The sequence below is a fragment of the Anser anser genome (genome assembly GCF_964211835.1).
Source record: "Anser anser genome assembly, contig: HAP1_SCAFFOLD_797, whole genome shotgun sequence".
In the NCBI taxonomy this organism is placed as follows: domain Eukaryota; kingdom Metazoa; phylum Chordata; class Aves; order Anseriformes; family Anatidae; genus Anser; species Anser anser.
The window spans coordinates 1-14006 of NW_028154149.1; the positions used below are offsets into that span (position 1 = coordinate 1).

At 70.2% G+C, this 14006-nt stretch overlaps 2 protein-coding genes across 2 annotated transcripts; both read left to right on the forward strand.

The window, feature by feature from the left end:
- Positions 1-5: 5 nt before the first annotated feature.
- On the forward strand, positions 6-8157 carry LOC310890496 (complement C2-like; the record flags this gene model as incomplete). Its single annotated transcript, XM_083852834.1, has 9 exons — positions 6-96; positions 1034-1251; positions 2441-2552; positions 3722-3872; positions 3944-4020; positions 4122-4213; positions 5740-5872; positions 6712-6761; positions 7074-8157. Coding segments are annotated over 9 exons (1119 nt in total), but the record flags the coding sequence as incomplete, so codon positions are not given.
- A 698-nt stretch (positions 8158-8855) lies between these two features.
- On the forward strand, positions 8856-13258 carry LOC310890495 (complement factor B-like protease; the record flags this gene model as incomplete). Its single annotated transcript, XM_083852833.1, has 4 exons — positions 8856-9126; positions 9764-10000; positions 11012-11183; positions 13086-13258. Coding segments are annotated over exons 1-4 (634 nt in total), but the record flags the coding sequence as incomplete, so codon positions are not given.
- Positions 13259-14006: the final 748 nt, after the last annotated feature.

The window sequence follows — 14006 nt, forward strand, 5'->3', positions numbered from 1 at the left end:
CCGCAGGGAGGTTCAACGTCGGGGGCAACCCGCGGGAGGCTGTGGCCAAGATCGAGGACGCGCTGGAGATCGAGCCGGACCGCCGGGAATTTTTGGGTGGGCTTTGGGGGGGGCAACGGGGGGGGGGGGGGCTGGGGGGGTCTGGGGGGGCATCGGGGGGGCATCGCGGGGGGGTTGGGGGGCATCGGGGGGGCTTTTGGGGGGCATGGGGGGGGCTTTGGGGGTATTGGAAGCCATCGGGGGGGCTTTGGGTTATTGGGGGGGCTCTGGGGGGCTCGGGGGGGGCTCGGGGGGGGTCCCGAGGGCGCCCCTGGGCCCCTCCGGGCAGGTTTAGGGCCCCGGAGGCCGCCCCCGCCCCCCCCTCCGCCCTTTGCCCCCCCCCGTTTGCTCTTGCGCCACCCTTGGGTGCCCCCCCCCCGCCCGCGCGGTCGTGGCCCCTGCTCGGCCTTGGCCTGGGCCCGGGCACAGAGCCGGCCCCCGCCCCCCCCCCCCGGGGGTGCCCCCAGACCCCCCCTTGGTGCCCCCAGCCCCATTTTGGGTGCCCCCAGCCCCATTTTAGACCCCCCCCATCCCCATTTTAGCTCCCCCAGCCCCACTTTACACCCCCCAGCCCCTCTCCAGCCCCCCCCAGCCCCTCTCCAGCCCCCCCATCCCCATTTTAGGCCCCCCCCATCCCCATTTTAGACCCCCCCATCCCCATTTAAGCCCCCCCCAACCCCACTTTACACCCCTCCAGCCCCCCCCAGCCCCACTTTCCCCCCCAGCCCCTCTCCAGCCCCCCCAGCCCCACTTTACACCCCCCCAGCCCCATTTTAGACCCCCCCATCCCCATTTAAGCTCCTCCAACCCCACTTTACACCCCCCCAGCCCCTCTCCAGCCCCCCCATCCCCACTTTAGCCCCCCCCTGCCCCATTTTAGACCCCCAATCCCCATTTAAGCCCCCCCTAGCCCCACTTTACACCCCTCCAGCCCCCCCCAGCCCCTCTCCAGCCCCCCCCAGCCCCATTTTACACCCCGTGCCCCCCCCCCCAGAGATCTACGCCTTCGGGGTGGGGGCGCTGGAGGTGGACCTGGTGGCGCTGGAGGCGGTGGCGACGCGGGGGCCGGAGCCCCACGCCTTCAAGCTGCAGGACGCCGCCGCGCTCGCCCGGACCCTCGAGGGGGCTCTGGCCGTCACCACCATCGGCGACCTCTGCGGGGTCATCGTGGGGGGGGACGCCGCCCGCCCCCCCTGGCACGTCGTGCTGAGGGTGGGCGCCCGGGACCCCTGGGGACATTGGGGGGGGGGGACCCTTTGGGGCCATTGGGGGCCATTTGGGGCCGTTGGGGGTCATTGGGGACTATTTGGGGTTATTGGGGGCCGTTGGGGGCCATTGGGTGCTGTTGGGGGTTGTTGGAGGCCGTTGGGGGTCTTTGGGAGTCTTTGGGGTCATTGGGGGCCATTGGGGGTCTTTGGGGATCATTGGGGGTCATTGGGGGCCGTTGGGGGCCATTGGGGGTCTTTGGAGGTCTTTGGGGGCCATGGGGGGGACCCTTTGGGGTCGGTGGGGGCCATTGGGGACCATTGGGGATCATTGGGGGTCATTGGGGGTCTTTGGGGGCCGTTGGGGGTCTTTGGGGCCATTGGGGGTCTTTGGAGGTCTTTGGGGGCCATGGGGGGGACCCTTTGGGGTCGGTGGGGGGCCATTGGGGACCATTTGGGGTCATTGGGGATCATTGGAGGCCTTTGGGACTCTTTGGGGTCATTGGGGGCCTTTTGGGGTCTTTGGGGGCCTTTGGGGGTCTTTGGGGCCATTGGGGGCCTTTGGGGGCCATTGGGGGCCTTTGGGGGCCATTGGGGGCCTTTGGGGGCCATTGGGGGTCTTTGGGGGTCATTGGGGGTCATTGGGGGTCTTTGGGGGTCATTGGGGGCCGTTGGGGGCCATTGGGGGCCATTGGGGGTCTTTGGGGCCATTGGGGGCCTTTGGGGGCCGTTGGGGGTCATTGGGGACTATTTGGGGTTATTGGGGGCCGTTGGGGGCCATTGGGAGCTGTTGGGGGTTGTTGGGGGCCGTTGGGGGTCTTTGGGGGCCATTGGGGGTCATTGGGGGCCATTGGGGGTCATTGGGGGTCTTTGGGGATCATTGGGGGTCATTGGGGGCCGTTGGGGGCCATTGGGGGTCTTTGGAGGTCTTTGGGGGCCATGGGGGGGACCCTTTGGGGTCGGTGGGGGCCATTGGGGACCATTTGGGGTCATTGGGGATCATTGGGGGTCTTTGGGGGTCTTTGGGGGCCATTGGGGGTCTTTGGGGCCATTGGGGGTCTTTGGGGGCCATAGGGGGTCATTGGGGGTGGTTGGGGCCATTGGGGGGGGCTCTTGGGGATGGGGGGGGAACCCCATGGGGGCCATTGGGGTCCCCACGACGTGTCCCCCCGTGTCCCCCCGTCCCCCCCCCCCAGACCGGGGCGCGGCAGCGCTGCGGGGGGGCCCTGGTGGGGGGCCGCTGGGTGCTGACGGCCGCGCACTGCTTCGTGGGGGCGCCGGGACCCCGCGCCTGGAGCGCCGAGCTGGGTACGGGACCCCCGGGACCCCCCCCAGGGGACCCCAAAACCCTGACCCCATTGCCCAAGGGGACCCCAAAATCCAGGACCCCAAAGCCCCTCGGGACCCCCACCCCATTGCCCAAGGGGACCCCAAAACCTGGACCCCATTGACCAAGGGGACCCCAAAATCCAGGACCCCAAAGCCCCTCGGGACCCCCACCCCATTGACCAAGGGGACCCCAAGACCTGGACCCCATTGCCCAAGGGGACCCCAAAACCCAGACCCCATTACCCAAGGGGACCCCAAAACCCAGACCCCATTACCCAAGGGGACCCCAAAACCCAGACCCCACTGCCCCGGGGGACCCCAAAACCCAGGACCCCAAAGCCCCTCGGGACCCCCACCCCATTGACCAAGGGGACCCCAAAACCCTGACCCCATTACCCAAGGGGACCCCAAAACCTGGACCCCATTGACCAAGGGGACCCCAAAACCTGGACCCCATTGACCAAGGGGACCCCAAAACCTGGACCCCAAAGCCCCTCGGGACCCCCACCCCATGGGGACCCCAAAACCTGGACCCCAAAGCCCCTCGGGACCCCCACCCCAGTGACCAAGGGGACCCCAAAACCCTGACCCCACTGCCCAAGGGGACCCCAAAACCCAGACCCCAAAGCCCCTCGGGACCCCCACCCCATTGCCCAAGGGGACCCCAAAACCCTGCCCCCACTGCCCCGGGGGACCCCAAAATCCAGGACCCCAAAGCCCCTCGGGACCCCCACCCCATTGCCCAAGGGGACCCCAAAACCCTGACCCCACTGCCCCGGGGGACCCCAAAACCCGGACCCCATTGCCCAAGGGGACCCCAAAATCCTGACCCCATTGCCCAAGGGGACCCCAAAACCCGGACCCCAACATCCAGGCCCCCCCCCCCCCAATACCCCTCGGGACCCCCACCCCATGGGGACCCCAAAACCCAGACCCCACTGCCCAGGGGGGACCCCAACATCCAGGCCCCCCCCCCCCAATACCCCAGGGGACCCCAAAACCCATCCCCTCCCCCCCCAACCCTTAGCCCCCCCCCACCCCCTTCCCCCAGGGGACCCCAAATCCCCCAACCCCCCGCCCCGACGCCCCGGGGGGGGGACCCCAAATCCCCCCCCCTGACCCCCCCCCCCGGGGATTTTGGGGTGCAGGGGGGGGGCGGCAGGTCCCCATCCGGACCTGGGTCCCCCACGAGGCCTTCGACGTGCGGGGGGGGGCGGCGCGGGGGGTCCCCGAGTTCTACGACTACGACGTGGCCCTGGTGGAGCTGGAGGGCGAGGTGGGCGCCCAGGGCCCCCCCTGGTGAGTTTTGGGGTGCTATGGGGGGGGCAAGACAACCCCCCCCCCCCCCTAATTTTTGCCCCCCCCCCAAGGAGGGTCTGCGTCCCCTGCACCGAGGACGCCAACAGAGCCCTGAGGAAGCCCCCCGGGACCCCGTGCGAGGAGCAAGGTGGGGGGGGGAGGGTTTTTTGGGGGGGTCCCCAGAGTTTTTGGGGGGGGTCCCGAGGCCTGGGGGGGCTGCTGCTGACCCCCCCCCCCCCCCCCCCCCAGAGGCTGAGCTGCTGGGCCCGGCGCGGGTCCCCGCCGAGTTCGTGTCCCTGCAGGGGCAGCGGCTGCGCGCCCGCGTCAGGGGGCTCGAGGAGGTGAGGGGCCGCGACCCACGGCGGGGCCCTGCCCCATAGCCCGGGGCCTGCCCCATAGCTCGGGGCCTGCCCCATAGCTCGGAGCCTGCCCCATAGCCTGGAGCCTGCCCCATAGCTCAGACCCTGACCCATAGCTCGGGGCCTGCCCCATAGCTCGGACCCTGCCCCATAGCTCAGACCCTGACCCATAGCTCGGGGCCTGCCCCATAGCTCGGGGCCTGCCCCATAGCTCAGACCCTGACCCATAGCCCGGGGCCTGCCCCATAGCTCGGGGCCTGCCCCATAGCTCGGACCCTGCCCCATAGCTCAGACCCTGACCCATAGCTCGGGGCCTGCCCCATAGCTCGGGGCCTGCCCCATAGCTCAGACCCTGACCCATAGCCCGGGGCCTGCCCCATAGCTCGGGGCCTGCCCCATAGCTCGGGGCCTGCCCCATAGCTCGGGGCCTGCCCCATAGCCCGGAGCCTGCCCCATAGCTCGGGGCCTGCCCCATAGCTCAGGGCCTGCCCCATAGCTCGGAGCCTGCCCCATAGCTCAGAGCCTGCCCCATAGCCCGGGGCCTGCCCCATAGCTCAGGGCCTGCCCCATAGCTCGGAGCCTGCCCCATAGCTCGGGGCCTGCCCCATAGCTCAGACCCTGCCCCATAGCTCAGGGCCTGCCCCATAGCTCGGAGCCTGCCCCATAGCTCAGAGCCTGCCCCATAGCCCGGGGCCTGCCCCATAGCTCGGAGCCTGCCCCATAGCTCGGACCCTGCCCCATAGCCCTGCCCCATAGCTCGGAGCCTGCCCCATAGCTCGGACCCTGCCCCATAGCCTGGGGCCTGCCCCATAGCTCGGAGCCTGCCCCATAGCCCGGAGCCTGCCCCATAGCTCGGAGCCTGCCCCATAGCTCGGACCCTGCCCCATAGCCTGGGGCCTGCCCCATAGCTCGGAGCCTGCCCCATAGCCCGGAGCCTGCCCCATAGCTCGGACCCTGCCCCATAGCCCGGGGCCTGCCCCATAGCTCAGACCCTGCCCCATAGCTCGGACCCTGCCCCATAGCCCGGAGCCTGCCCCATAGCTCGGAGCCTGCCCCATAGCCCGGAGCCTGCCCCATAGCTCGGAGCCTGCCCCATAGCCCGGAGCCTGCCCCATAGCTCGGAGCCTGCCCCATAGCTCGGGCCCTGCCCCATAGCTCGGACCCTGCCCCATAGCTCGGAGCCTGCCCCATAGCTCAGGGCCTGCCCCATAGCCCGGAGCCTGCCCCATAGCCCGGAGCCTGCCCCATAGCCCTGCCCCATAGCCTGGACCCACAGCCCTGCCCCACACCTCAGCCCCTGCCCCACATCCCAAGCCCTGCCCCATACCCTGACCCCCTGCCCCACATCCCTGCCCCACACCCCCTGCCCCCCACCCCCCAACTGCCCCAGGGACCACCCGAGTGCGCGGCAGGAGGGTGGGGGGGTGGGGGGGCACCCACGGACGGGGGCAGGGTTTGGGGTGGGGGTGGGGGGGGGCAGCACCCATGGGTGCCGTGCCCCCCCCCAGCGGGCCGCCTGCGTGGCGGACGCGGTGCAGCCGGGGGCGCCCCCCGCCAACGCCTCGCTGGGGGCCGCCGTCACCCCCCGCTTCCTCTGCTCCGGGCCCGAGGGCGGCGAGCGCCAGGAGGTGGCCTGCAAAGGTCCCTGACGGGTCCCCGACGGGTCCCCAATGTGCCCCCCCCCCGACGTGTCCCCAACGTGGCCCCAACGTGTCCCCCCCCGGGGTCCCCAAATCCCCGGGTCCCCCCCGTCCCGCCGTCCTCGCGTCCCCACGTCCCCGTATCCCAGTGCCCCCGCTTTCCCCTGTCCCCGGATCCTGGTGTCCCCATGTCCCCGTGTCCCCATGTCCCCGTGTCCCCATGTCCCCAATGTCCCCGTGTCCCCCTGTCCCCGTGTCCCCATGTCCCCATATCCCCTATCCCCGTATCCCAGTGCCCCCATTTTCCCCTGTCCCCATATCCCAGTGTCCTGGCGTCCCCATGTCCCCCTGTCCCCTTATCGCAGTGTCCCCATGTCCCCAATGTCCCCATGTCCCCAATGTCCCCATGTCCCCAGTGTCCCCATGTCCCCATGTCCCCGTGTCCCCATATCCCAGTGCCCCCATTTTCCCCTGTCCCCGTATCCCAGTGCCCTCATGTCCCCATGTCCCCATGTCCCCAATGTCCCCATGTCCCAATGTCCCCGTGTCCCCATGTCCCCTATCCCCATATCCCAGTGCCCTCATGTCCCCATGTCCCCCTGTCCCCAATGTCCCCAAATCCCCCTGTCCCCCCATCCCCCTGTCCCCAACGATGTCCCCAATGTCCCCAAATCCCCCCGTCCCCCCATCCCCATGTCCCCAACGATGTCCCCCGTCCCCAAATCCCCGTCCCCAATGTCCCCCCGTCCCCAAACCCCCATGTCCCTGTGTCCCCCTGTCCCCAACTCCCCCCGTCCCCCTGTCCCCATGTCCCCAACGTCCCCGCGTCCCCGTCCCCAGGCGAGTCGGGCAGCTCGCTCTTCCTCGAGCGCCGTCACCGCTTCATCCAGGTGAGACGGGCGGGGGCCACCAACGGCCCCCCCGGGGGGCCCCAACCCCAGGGGTCCCCCCCGGGACCCCCCCCTCCAGGGTCCCCAACCCCGGGGGTCCCCACCCAGGGGGTGCCCAACCTGGGGGGTGCCCAACCTGGGGGTCCCCAACCTGGGGTCCCCAACCCCAAGGGTCCCCCCCTGGGGGTCCCCACCCGGGGGTCCCCACCCAGGGGTCCCCACCCAGGGATCCCCAACCTGGGGGGTCCCCACCCAGGGGTCCCCCCCCCCGGGGGGTCCCCACCCCCACGCCCCCCTGTCCCTGCCCCACAGGTGGGGGTGCTGAGCTGGGGCACCTTCGACCCGTGCCGGGGGGGGGGGCGCGACGCCGAGGGGCGGCCGCTGCGCGCCCCGGCCCCCCCCGGCCACCAGCCCCGCGACTTCCACGTCAGCCTCTTCCGCGTCCAGCCCTGGCTGCGCCGCCACCTGGGGGGGGTCCTGCGCTTCGCCCCCCTGCGCGCCCCATAGCCGGACCCCCGGCGGGACCCCCGGGCCTGGGTCCTGCGGGGGGCCCCACGGCGGGACCCACGGCGGGACCCACGGCGGCTCCTGTGGGGGCATCCGTGCTGGGCCCCATAGCCGGACCCCTGGTGTGACCCATAGCCGGACCCATAGCGGGACCCATACCTGGACCCATAGCCAGACCCATAGCTGGACCCCCACTGTGACCCCCAGCCGGACCCATAGCGGGACCCTCACTGTGACCCCCCAAAAGGACCCGTGGTGTGGCCCCATAGCCGGACCCATAGCCGGACCCATAGCGGGTCCTACGGGGGGCCCCATAGCCGGACCCACACCTGGACCCATAGCCGGACCCACAGCCAGACCCATAGCGGGACCCACAGTGACCCATAGCAGGACCCGTTGTGGGCCCCATAGCCGGACCCATAGCGGGTCCTACGGGGGGCCTCATAGCTGGACCCACACCTGGACCCATAGCGGGACCCATAGCCAGACCCCAGCCAGACCCCGTAGTGGGACCCATAGCCAGACCCATAGCGGGACCCATAGCGGGACCCATAGCTGGGACCCATAGCGGGACCCATAGCCGGACCCATAGCCGGACCCATAGCCAGACCCATAGCCGGACCCATAGCCAGACCCATAGCGGGACCCATAGCGGGACCCATAGCCTGACCCATAGCGGGACCCATAGCGGGACCCATAGCCGGACCCACAGCCAGACCCATAGCCAGACCCATAGCAGGACCCACAGCCAGACCCATAGCGGGCCCCCCACTGCGACCCCCAGCCGGACCCCCCCCACGACCCCCTCCAGGACCCACACTGGGACCCCCGCCAGCCCCCCCCCCCCCGCCAGGCCCCCCATCGGGACCCCCCCGTTATCCCCCCCCCCCCCCGTGCCCCCCAATAAAGCCGTGCCCCCCCCGCCCCCCCGATGCCGTGAACTTCCCCGACGGTGCCGCCCCTTCCCGGCAGAGCGGGGGCCGCCCCCCCCCCGCGGCCTGGCTGGGTGCCCCAAGGGGGGGGGGGGGGGGCAGGTGGGGGCACCTGGGGGGGGGGGGAAATGCGTGGGGCGGGGGGGGGGCAGGGGGGGGATGTGTGGGGCTGGGGGGGGGGGACCCCAAAGGTGTTATGGGGGCGGGGGGGGGGGGCAAGGTGTTGTGAGGCTGGGGGGGGGGCAATGGGGCAGGTGGGGGGGGGGCAATGGGGCAGGTGGGGGGCAATGGGGCGGGGGGAAGGGCAATGGGGCAGGTGGGGGGGGCAATGGGGCAGGTGGGGGGGCAATGGGGAAGGTGGGGGGGGCAATGGGGTGGGGGGGGCAATGGGGTGGGGGGGGCAATGGGGCAGGTGGGGGGGGCAATGGGGCAGGTGGGGGGGGCAATGGGGCAGGTGGGGGGGGCGGGAGGCTCATTAGCGGCGTTAATTGGGTTAACGAGGCCTCGGTGGGGCCCACCTGGGGGGTGGGGCCCCGGAGCTCGCTGTGGGGCAGCACCTGCCCCCCCCCAACCCCCCCCAACCCCCCCCCAGTGATTTCCTGCAACCCACGGGGGGGGCCTCGTTTCGCAACCCCCCCCCCCCCCCCGGCTCCGTGCCCGGCCCCATAGAGGTCAGCGGGCGGCCCCGGGGGGCGGACACGGACCCAGCCCCACAGCGGGACCCGGACCCATAGCGGGACCCACAGCCGGACCCAGCCCCATAGCGGGACCCACGGCCGGACCCGGACCCACAGCGGGACCCAGCCCCATAGCGGGACCCGGACCCACGGCCGGACCCAGCCCCATAGCGGGACCCACGGCCGGACCCCCAGCCATGGCCGGAGCCCTGCTCGCCCTCCTGCTGCTGCTGCCCCCCCTCGCAGCCGGTTGGTGCCCCCCCCCCCCCCAAATCCCCTGCCCCACATCCCCCCAAAGCTGCCCCACCTAACAGCGTCCCCTGCCCCATAACCCCCCCCAGCTGCCCTATGCCCCCCCCAACCCCGCTGCCCCATAGCTGCCCCACCTAACAGTGTCCCCTGCCCCACAGCTGCCCCATAACTGCCCCCCAACCCCTCTGCCCTATAACTGCCCCACATCCCAGTGTCCCCTGCCCCACAGCTGCCCCATAACTGCCCCCCAACCTCTCTGCCCCATAACTGCCCCATAACTGCCCCCCAACCCCGCTGCCCCACAGCTGCCCCACATCCTGGTGTCCCCTGCCCCATAGCTGCCCCATAACTGCCCCCCAACCTCTCTGCCCCATAACTGCCCCATAACTGCCCCCCAACCCCGCTGCCCCACAGCTGCCCCACATCCTGGTGTCCCCTGCCCCATAGCTGCCCCATAACTGCCCCCCAACCTCTCTGCCCCATAACTGCCCCATAACTGCCCCCCAACCCCCCTGCCCCATAGCTGCCCCATAACTGCCCCCCAACCCCCCTGCCCCACATCCCGGTGCCCCCTGCCCCACAGCTGCCCCCTTACCCCCCCCCATTTAACGCCCCCCCCCCCCCCTCCCCGCAGCCACCCCCGCGACCCCCGCGGCCGCCCCCACGACCCCCCCGGCGACCCCCGAGCCCCCCCCCTGCGACCCGGCGCTGGCGCCCATCTCGGGGGGCTGGGGGGAGCTGGTGGGGGGGGGCGAGGCCCTGCGCTACCGCTGCCCCCCCGGCACCGTCCCCGCGCCCACCGGCCTGCGCCGCTGCACCCCCGGGGGGGGCTGGGAGCCGCTGCCGGGGGGGGCCACCCCCCACTGCCGAGGTGGGTCCGGGGGGGGGGGCTTGGGGGTCAAGGGGGGGGGGTTGGGGGGCTTTGGGGGTCAAGGGGGGGGATTTGGGGGGCTTGGGGGTCAAGGGGGGGGGCTTTGGGGTCAAGGGGGGGGGTTTGGGGGTCTATGGGGGGGCTCTTAGGGTCAAGGGGGGGGCTTTGGGGTCAAGGGGGGGGTTTGGGGGTCTATGGGGGTCAAGGGGGGGCTTTGGGGTCAAGGGGGGGGTTTGGGGGTCTATGGGGGGGCTCTTAGGGTCAAGGGGGGGGGCTTTGGGGTCAAGGGGGGGGTTTGGGGGTCTATGGGGGGGCTCTTAGGGTCAAGGGGGGGGTTGGGGGTCAAGGGGGGGGTTTGGGGGTCTATGGGGGTCGATGGGGGGGCTGTTAGGGTCACTGGGGGGGGCTTTGGGGTCATTGGGGGGGCTTTGGGGTCAATGGGGGGGGTTTGGGGTCAACTTGGGGGGGTTTGGGGGTCTATGGGGGTCAAGGGGGGGGGGGGTTTGGGGGGCTTTGGGGTCCAGGGGAGGGCTTTGGGGGTCTATGGGGGGGCTCTTAGGGTCAAGGGGGGGGGCTTTGGGGTCAAGGAGAGGGGTTGGGGGGGGCTTTGGGATACGGGGGGGGGCTGTTAGGGTCAAGGGGGGGCTTTAGGGGTCTATAGGGGTCAATGGGGGGGGTTGGGGTCAATGGGGGGGGTTTGGGGTCTATGGAGGTCAAAGGGGAGGCTTGGGGGGTCTTTGGGGGTCAATGGGGGGGCCTTGGGGGTCCCTTAGGGGTCTGGGGGGGGGGGCGGGCTTTGGGGGTCTTTGGGGGGGGGTCTTTGGGGCTGGGGGTCCTCGGGAAGTCTCTTGGGGGGGTTTCGGGGAGGGGTCTTTGGGGCTGGGGGCCTTTTGGGGGGGGGTCGGGGGTCCCTTGGGGGCCTGGGGGGGGGTCTGGGGGTTTGGGGGTCTTCTTTAAGGGGTCTGGGGGGGGGTCACCGCGGGGGTCCCGGGTGCTGACGCCCCCCCCCAGCCGTGTGGTGCCCGGCGCCGCTGGAGTTCGACCACGGCTGGTTCTGGCCGCGGGGGGGGCGCCACCGGCCCGGCTCCCGCCTGGAGTTCGGTCGTCCTGCGGGGACCCCGAAACCGCACCTGCGGCCCGGGGGGGCGCTGGGGGGGCTCCATGCCCGTCTGCGACGATGGAGGTGAGCTTGGGGGGGGGGGGCCCGAAACCCCCAAAACGGCCCCAAAACGGCCCCAAAACGGCCCCCAAAACCCCAAAACGGCCCCAAAACGGCCCCAAAACGGCCCCAAAACGGCCCCCAAACCCCAAACAGCCCCAAAAACCCAAAACGGCCCCAAAACGGCCCCAAAACGGCCCCATAATGGCCCCAAAACCCCAAACAGCCCCAAAACGGCCCCAAAACGGCCCAAAATGGCCCAAAACCCCAAAACGGCCCCGAAAACCCCAAAACGGCCCCAAAATGGCCCCCAAAACCAAAACAGCCCAAAATGGCCCCCAAAACCCAAAACAGCCCCAAAACGCCCCCAAAAACCCCACAATGGCCCCAAAACGGCCCCCAAACGGCCCCAAAAACCCCCAAACGGCCCCAAACGGCCCCAAACGGCCCCAAAATGGCCCCCAAAACCCCAAAACCGCCCCAAAATGGCCCCCAAAACCCCAAAATGGCCCCAAAATGGCCCCAAAAACCCCAAACGGCCCCCAAAACACCAAAATGGCCCAAAAATGGCCCCCAAAATGGCCCCAAAACCCCAAAACGGCCCCAAAATGGCCCCAAAACCCCAAAATGGCCCCAAAATGGCCCCCCAAACCCCAAAATGGCCCCAAAATGGCCCCCAAAACCGCAAAATGGCCCCAAAATGGCCCCCAAAACCGCAAAATGGCCCCAAAATGGCCCCCAAAACCCCAAAATGGCCCCAAAAATGGCCCCCAACCAGCCCTGAATAGCCCCAAATGGCCCCTAATGGCCCCCAAATTGCCCCAACCAGCCCCCAGAATGCCCCAAAATGGCCCCGACTGACCCCAAAATGGCCCCTAACGGCCCCCAAAACCCCAGAATGCCCCCAAATGGCCCCAACTGACCCCAAAATGGCCCCTAACGGCCCCCAAAACCCCAATGGCCCCAACCAGCCCCCAGAATGCCCCAAAATGGCCCCAAATGGCCCCCAAATGGCCCCCAAACGGCCCCCAAACGGCTCCAAAACGCCCCCAAACGCCCCCAAACGCCCCCAAACGCCCCCAAACGCCCCCAACGCCCCCAAAACTCCCCAAAACGCCCCCAAACGCCCCCAAACGCCCCCAAAACGCCTCCAAACGCCCCCAAAACGCCCCCAAACGCCCCCAAATGGCCCCCAAACGCCCCTAATGGCCCCCAAACGCCCCTAATGGCCCCCAAACGCCCCCAAATGGCCCCCAAACGCCCCCAAATGGCCCCCAAACGCCCTCTAATGCCCCCAAACGCCCTCTAATGGCCCCAAACGCCCTCTAATGGCCCCCAAACGCCCCCAAATGGCCCCAAACGCCCCCAAATGGCCCCAAACGCCCCCAAACGCCCCCAAACGCCCCCAAACGCCCCCAAAACGCCCCCAAAATGCCCCCAAATGGCCCCAAATGGCCCCCAAACGCCCCTATGGCCCCCAAACGCCCCCTAATGGCCCCCAAACGCCCCCTAATGGCCCCCAAACGCCCCCAAATGGCCCCCAAAACGCCCCCTAATGGCCCCCAAATGCCCCCAAACGCCCCAAAACACCCCCTAATGGCCCCGAAACGCCCCCAACGCCCCAAAACGCCCCCAAATGGCCCCTAATGGCCCCCAAACGCCCCCTAATGCCCCCAAAACGCCCCCAAATGGCCCAAAACGCCCCCAAACGGCCCAACTGGCCCAAAACTCCCCCAAACGGCCCCAAAACTCCCCAAATGGCCCCAAAACTCCCCCAAACGCCCCCAAACGGCCCAAAACTCCCCCAAATGCCCCAAAACTCCCCAAACGCCCCCCAAACGCCCCCTAATGGCCCCCAAACGCCCCAAACGCCCCCAAACGCCCCCAAACGCCCCCGTCCCTAACGTTCCCCCCCCCGCCCCGCAGCGGGGACTGCCCGGTGCCGGCGGTGCCGCCGGGGGCCACCAAGGAAGGCTCGGGGACGGCGGTGGAGGCGCGGGTGCGGTACCGGTGCCGCGCGGGGCTGGCGCTCATCGGCTCGGCCGAGCGCCGCTGCCTCGAGGGGGGCGTCTGGAGCGGCACCGAGCCGCGCTGTTGGGGTGAGGGGGGCTTTGGGGGGGGGCTGGGGGGTCCTGGGGGGGTCTTGGGGGTCCTGGGGGGCTTGGGAGGGTCCCCAAGGGTCTTGGGGGGCTTTGGGGGGTCCCTGGGGGTCTTGGGATGGTCCCTGGGGGGCTTTGGGGGGTCCCTGAGGGGTCTCTGGGGGTCTTGGGGGTCTTTGGAGGGTCCCTGAGGGGTCCTGGGGGGTCTTGAGGGTCTTGGGGGTGTCCTTGGGGGGCTTTGGGGGTCTTGGGAGGGTCCCTGGGGGGCTTTGGGGGGTCCCTGAGGGGTCTCTGGGGGTCTCTGGGGGTCTTGGGGGGTCCTTGGGGGGCTTTGAGGGGTCCTTGGGGGGTCCCCGAGGGTTCTCTGGGGGTCTTGGGGGGTTTTGGAGGGTCCCTGGGGGGCTTTGGGGGTCCCTGAGGGGTCTCTGGGGGTCTGGGGGTCTTGGGGGGTCCTTGGGGGCTTTGGGGGGTCCCTGAGGGGTCTCTGGGGGTCTTGGGGGTCTTGGGGGGGTCCTGGGGAGCTTTGGGGGTCCTGGGGGGTCCCCGAGGGGTCTTGGGGGATTTGGGGGGGGGGTCCCTGGGGGTCTTGGGATGGTTCCTGGGGGGCTTTGGGGGGTCCTGAGGGGTCTCTGGGGGTCCCTGGGGGGCTTTGGAGGGTCCCTGAGGGTCCTGGGGGGGTCTTGGGGGTCTCCGGGGGGCTTGGGATGGTGTCTGGGGGTCTTGGGGGGATCCTTGGGGGGCTTTGGGG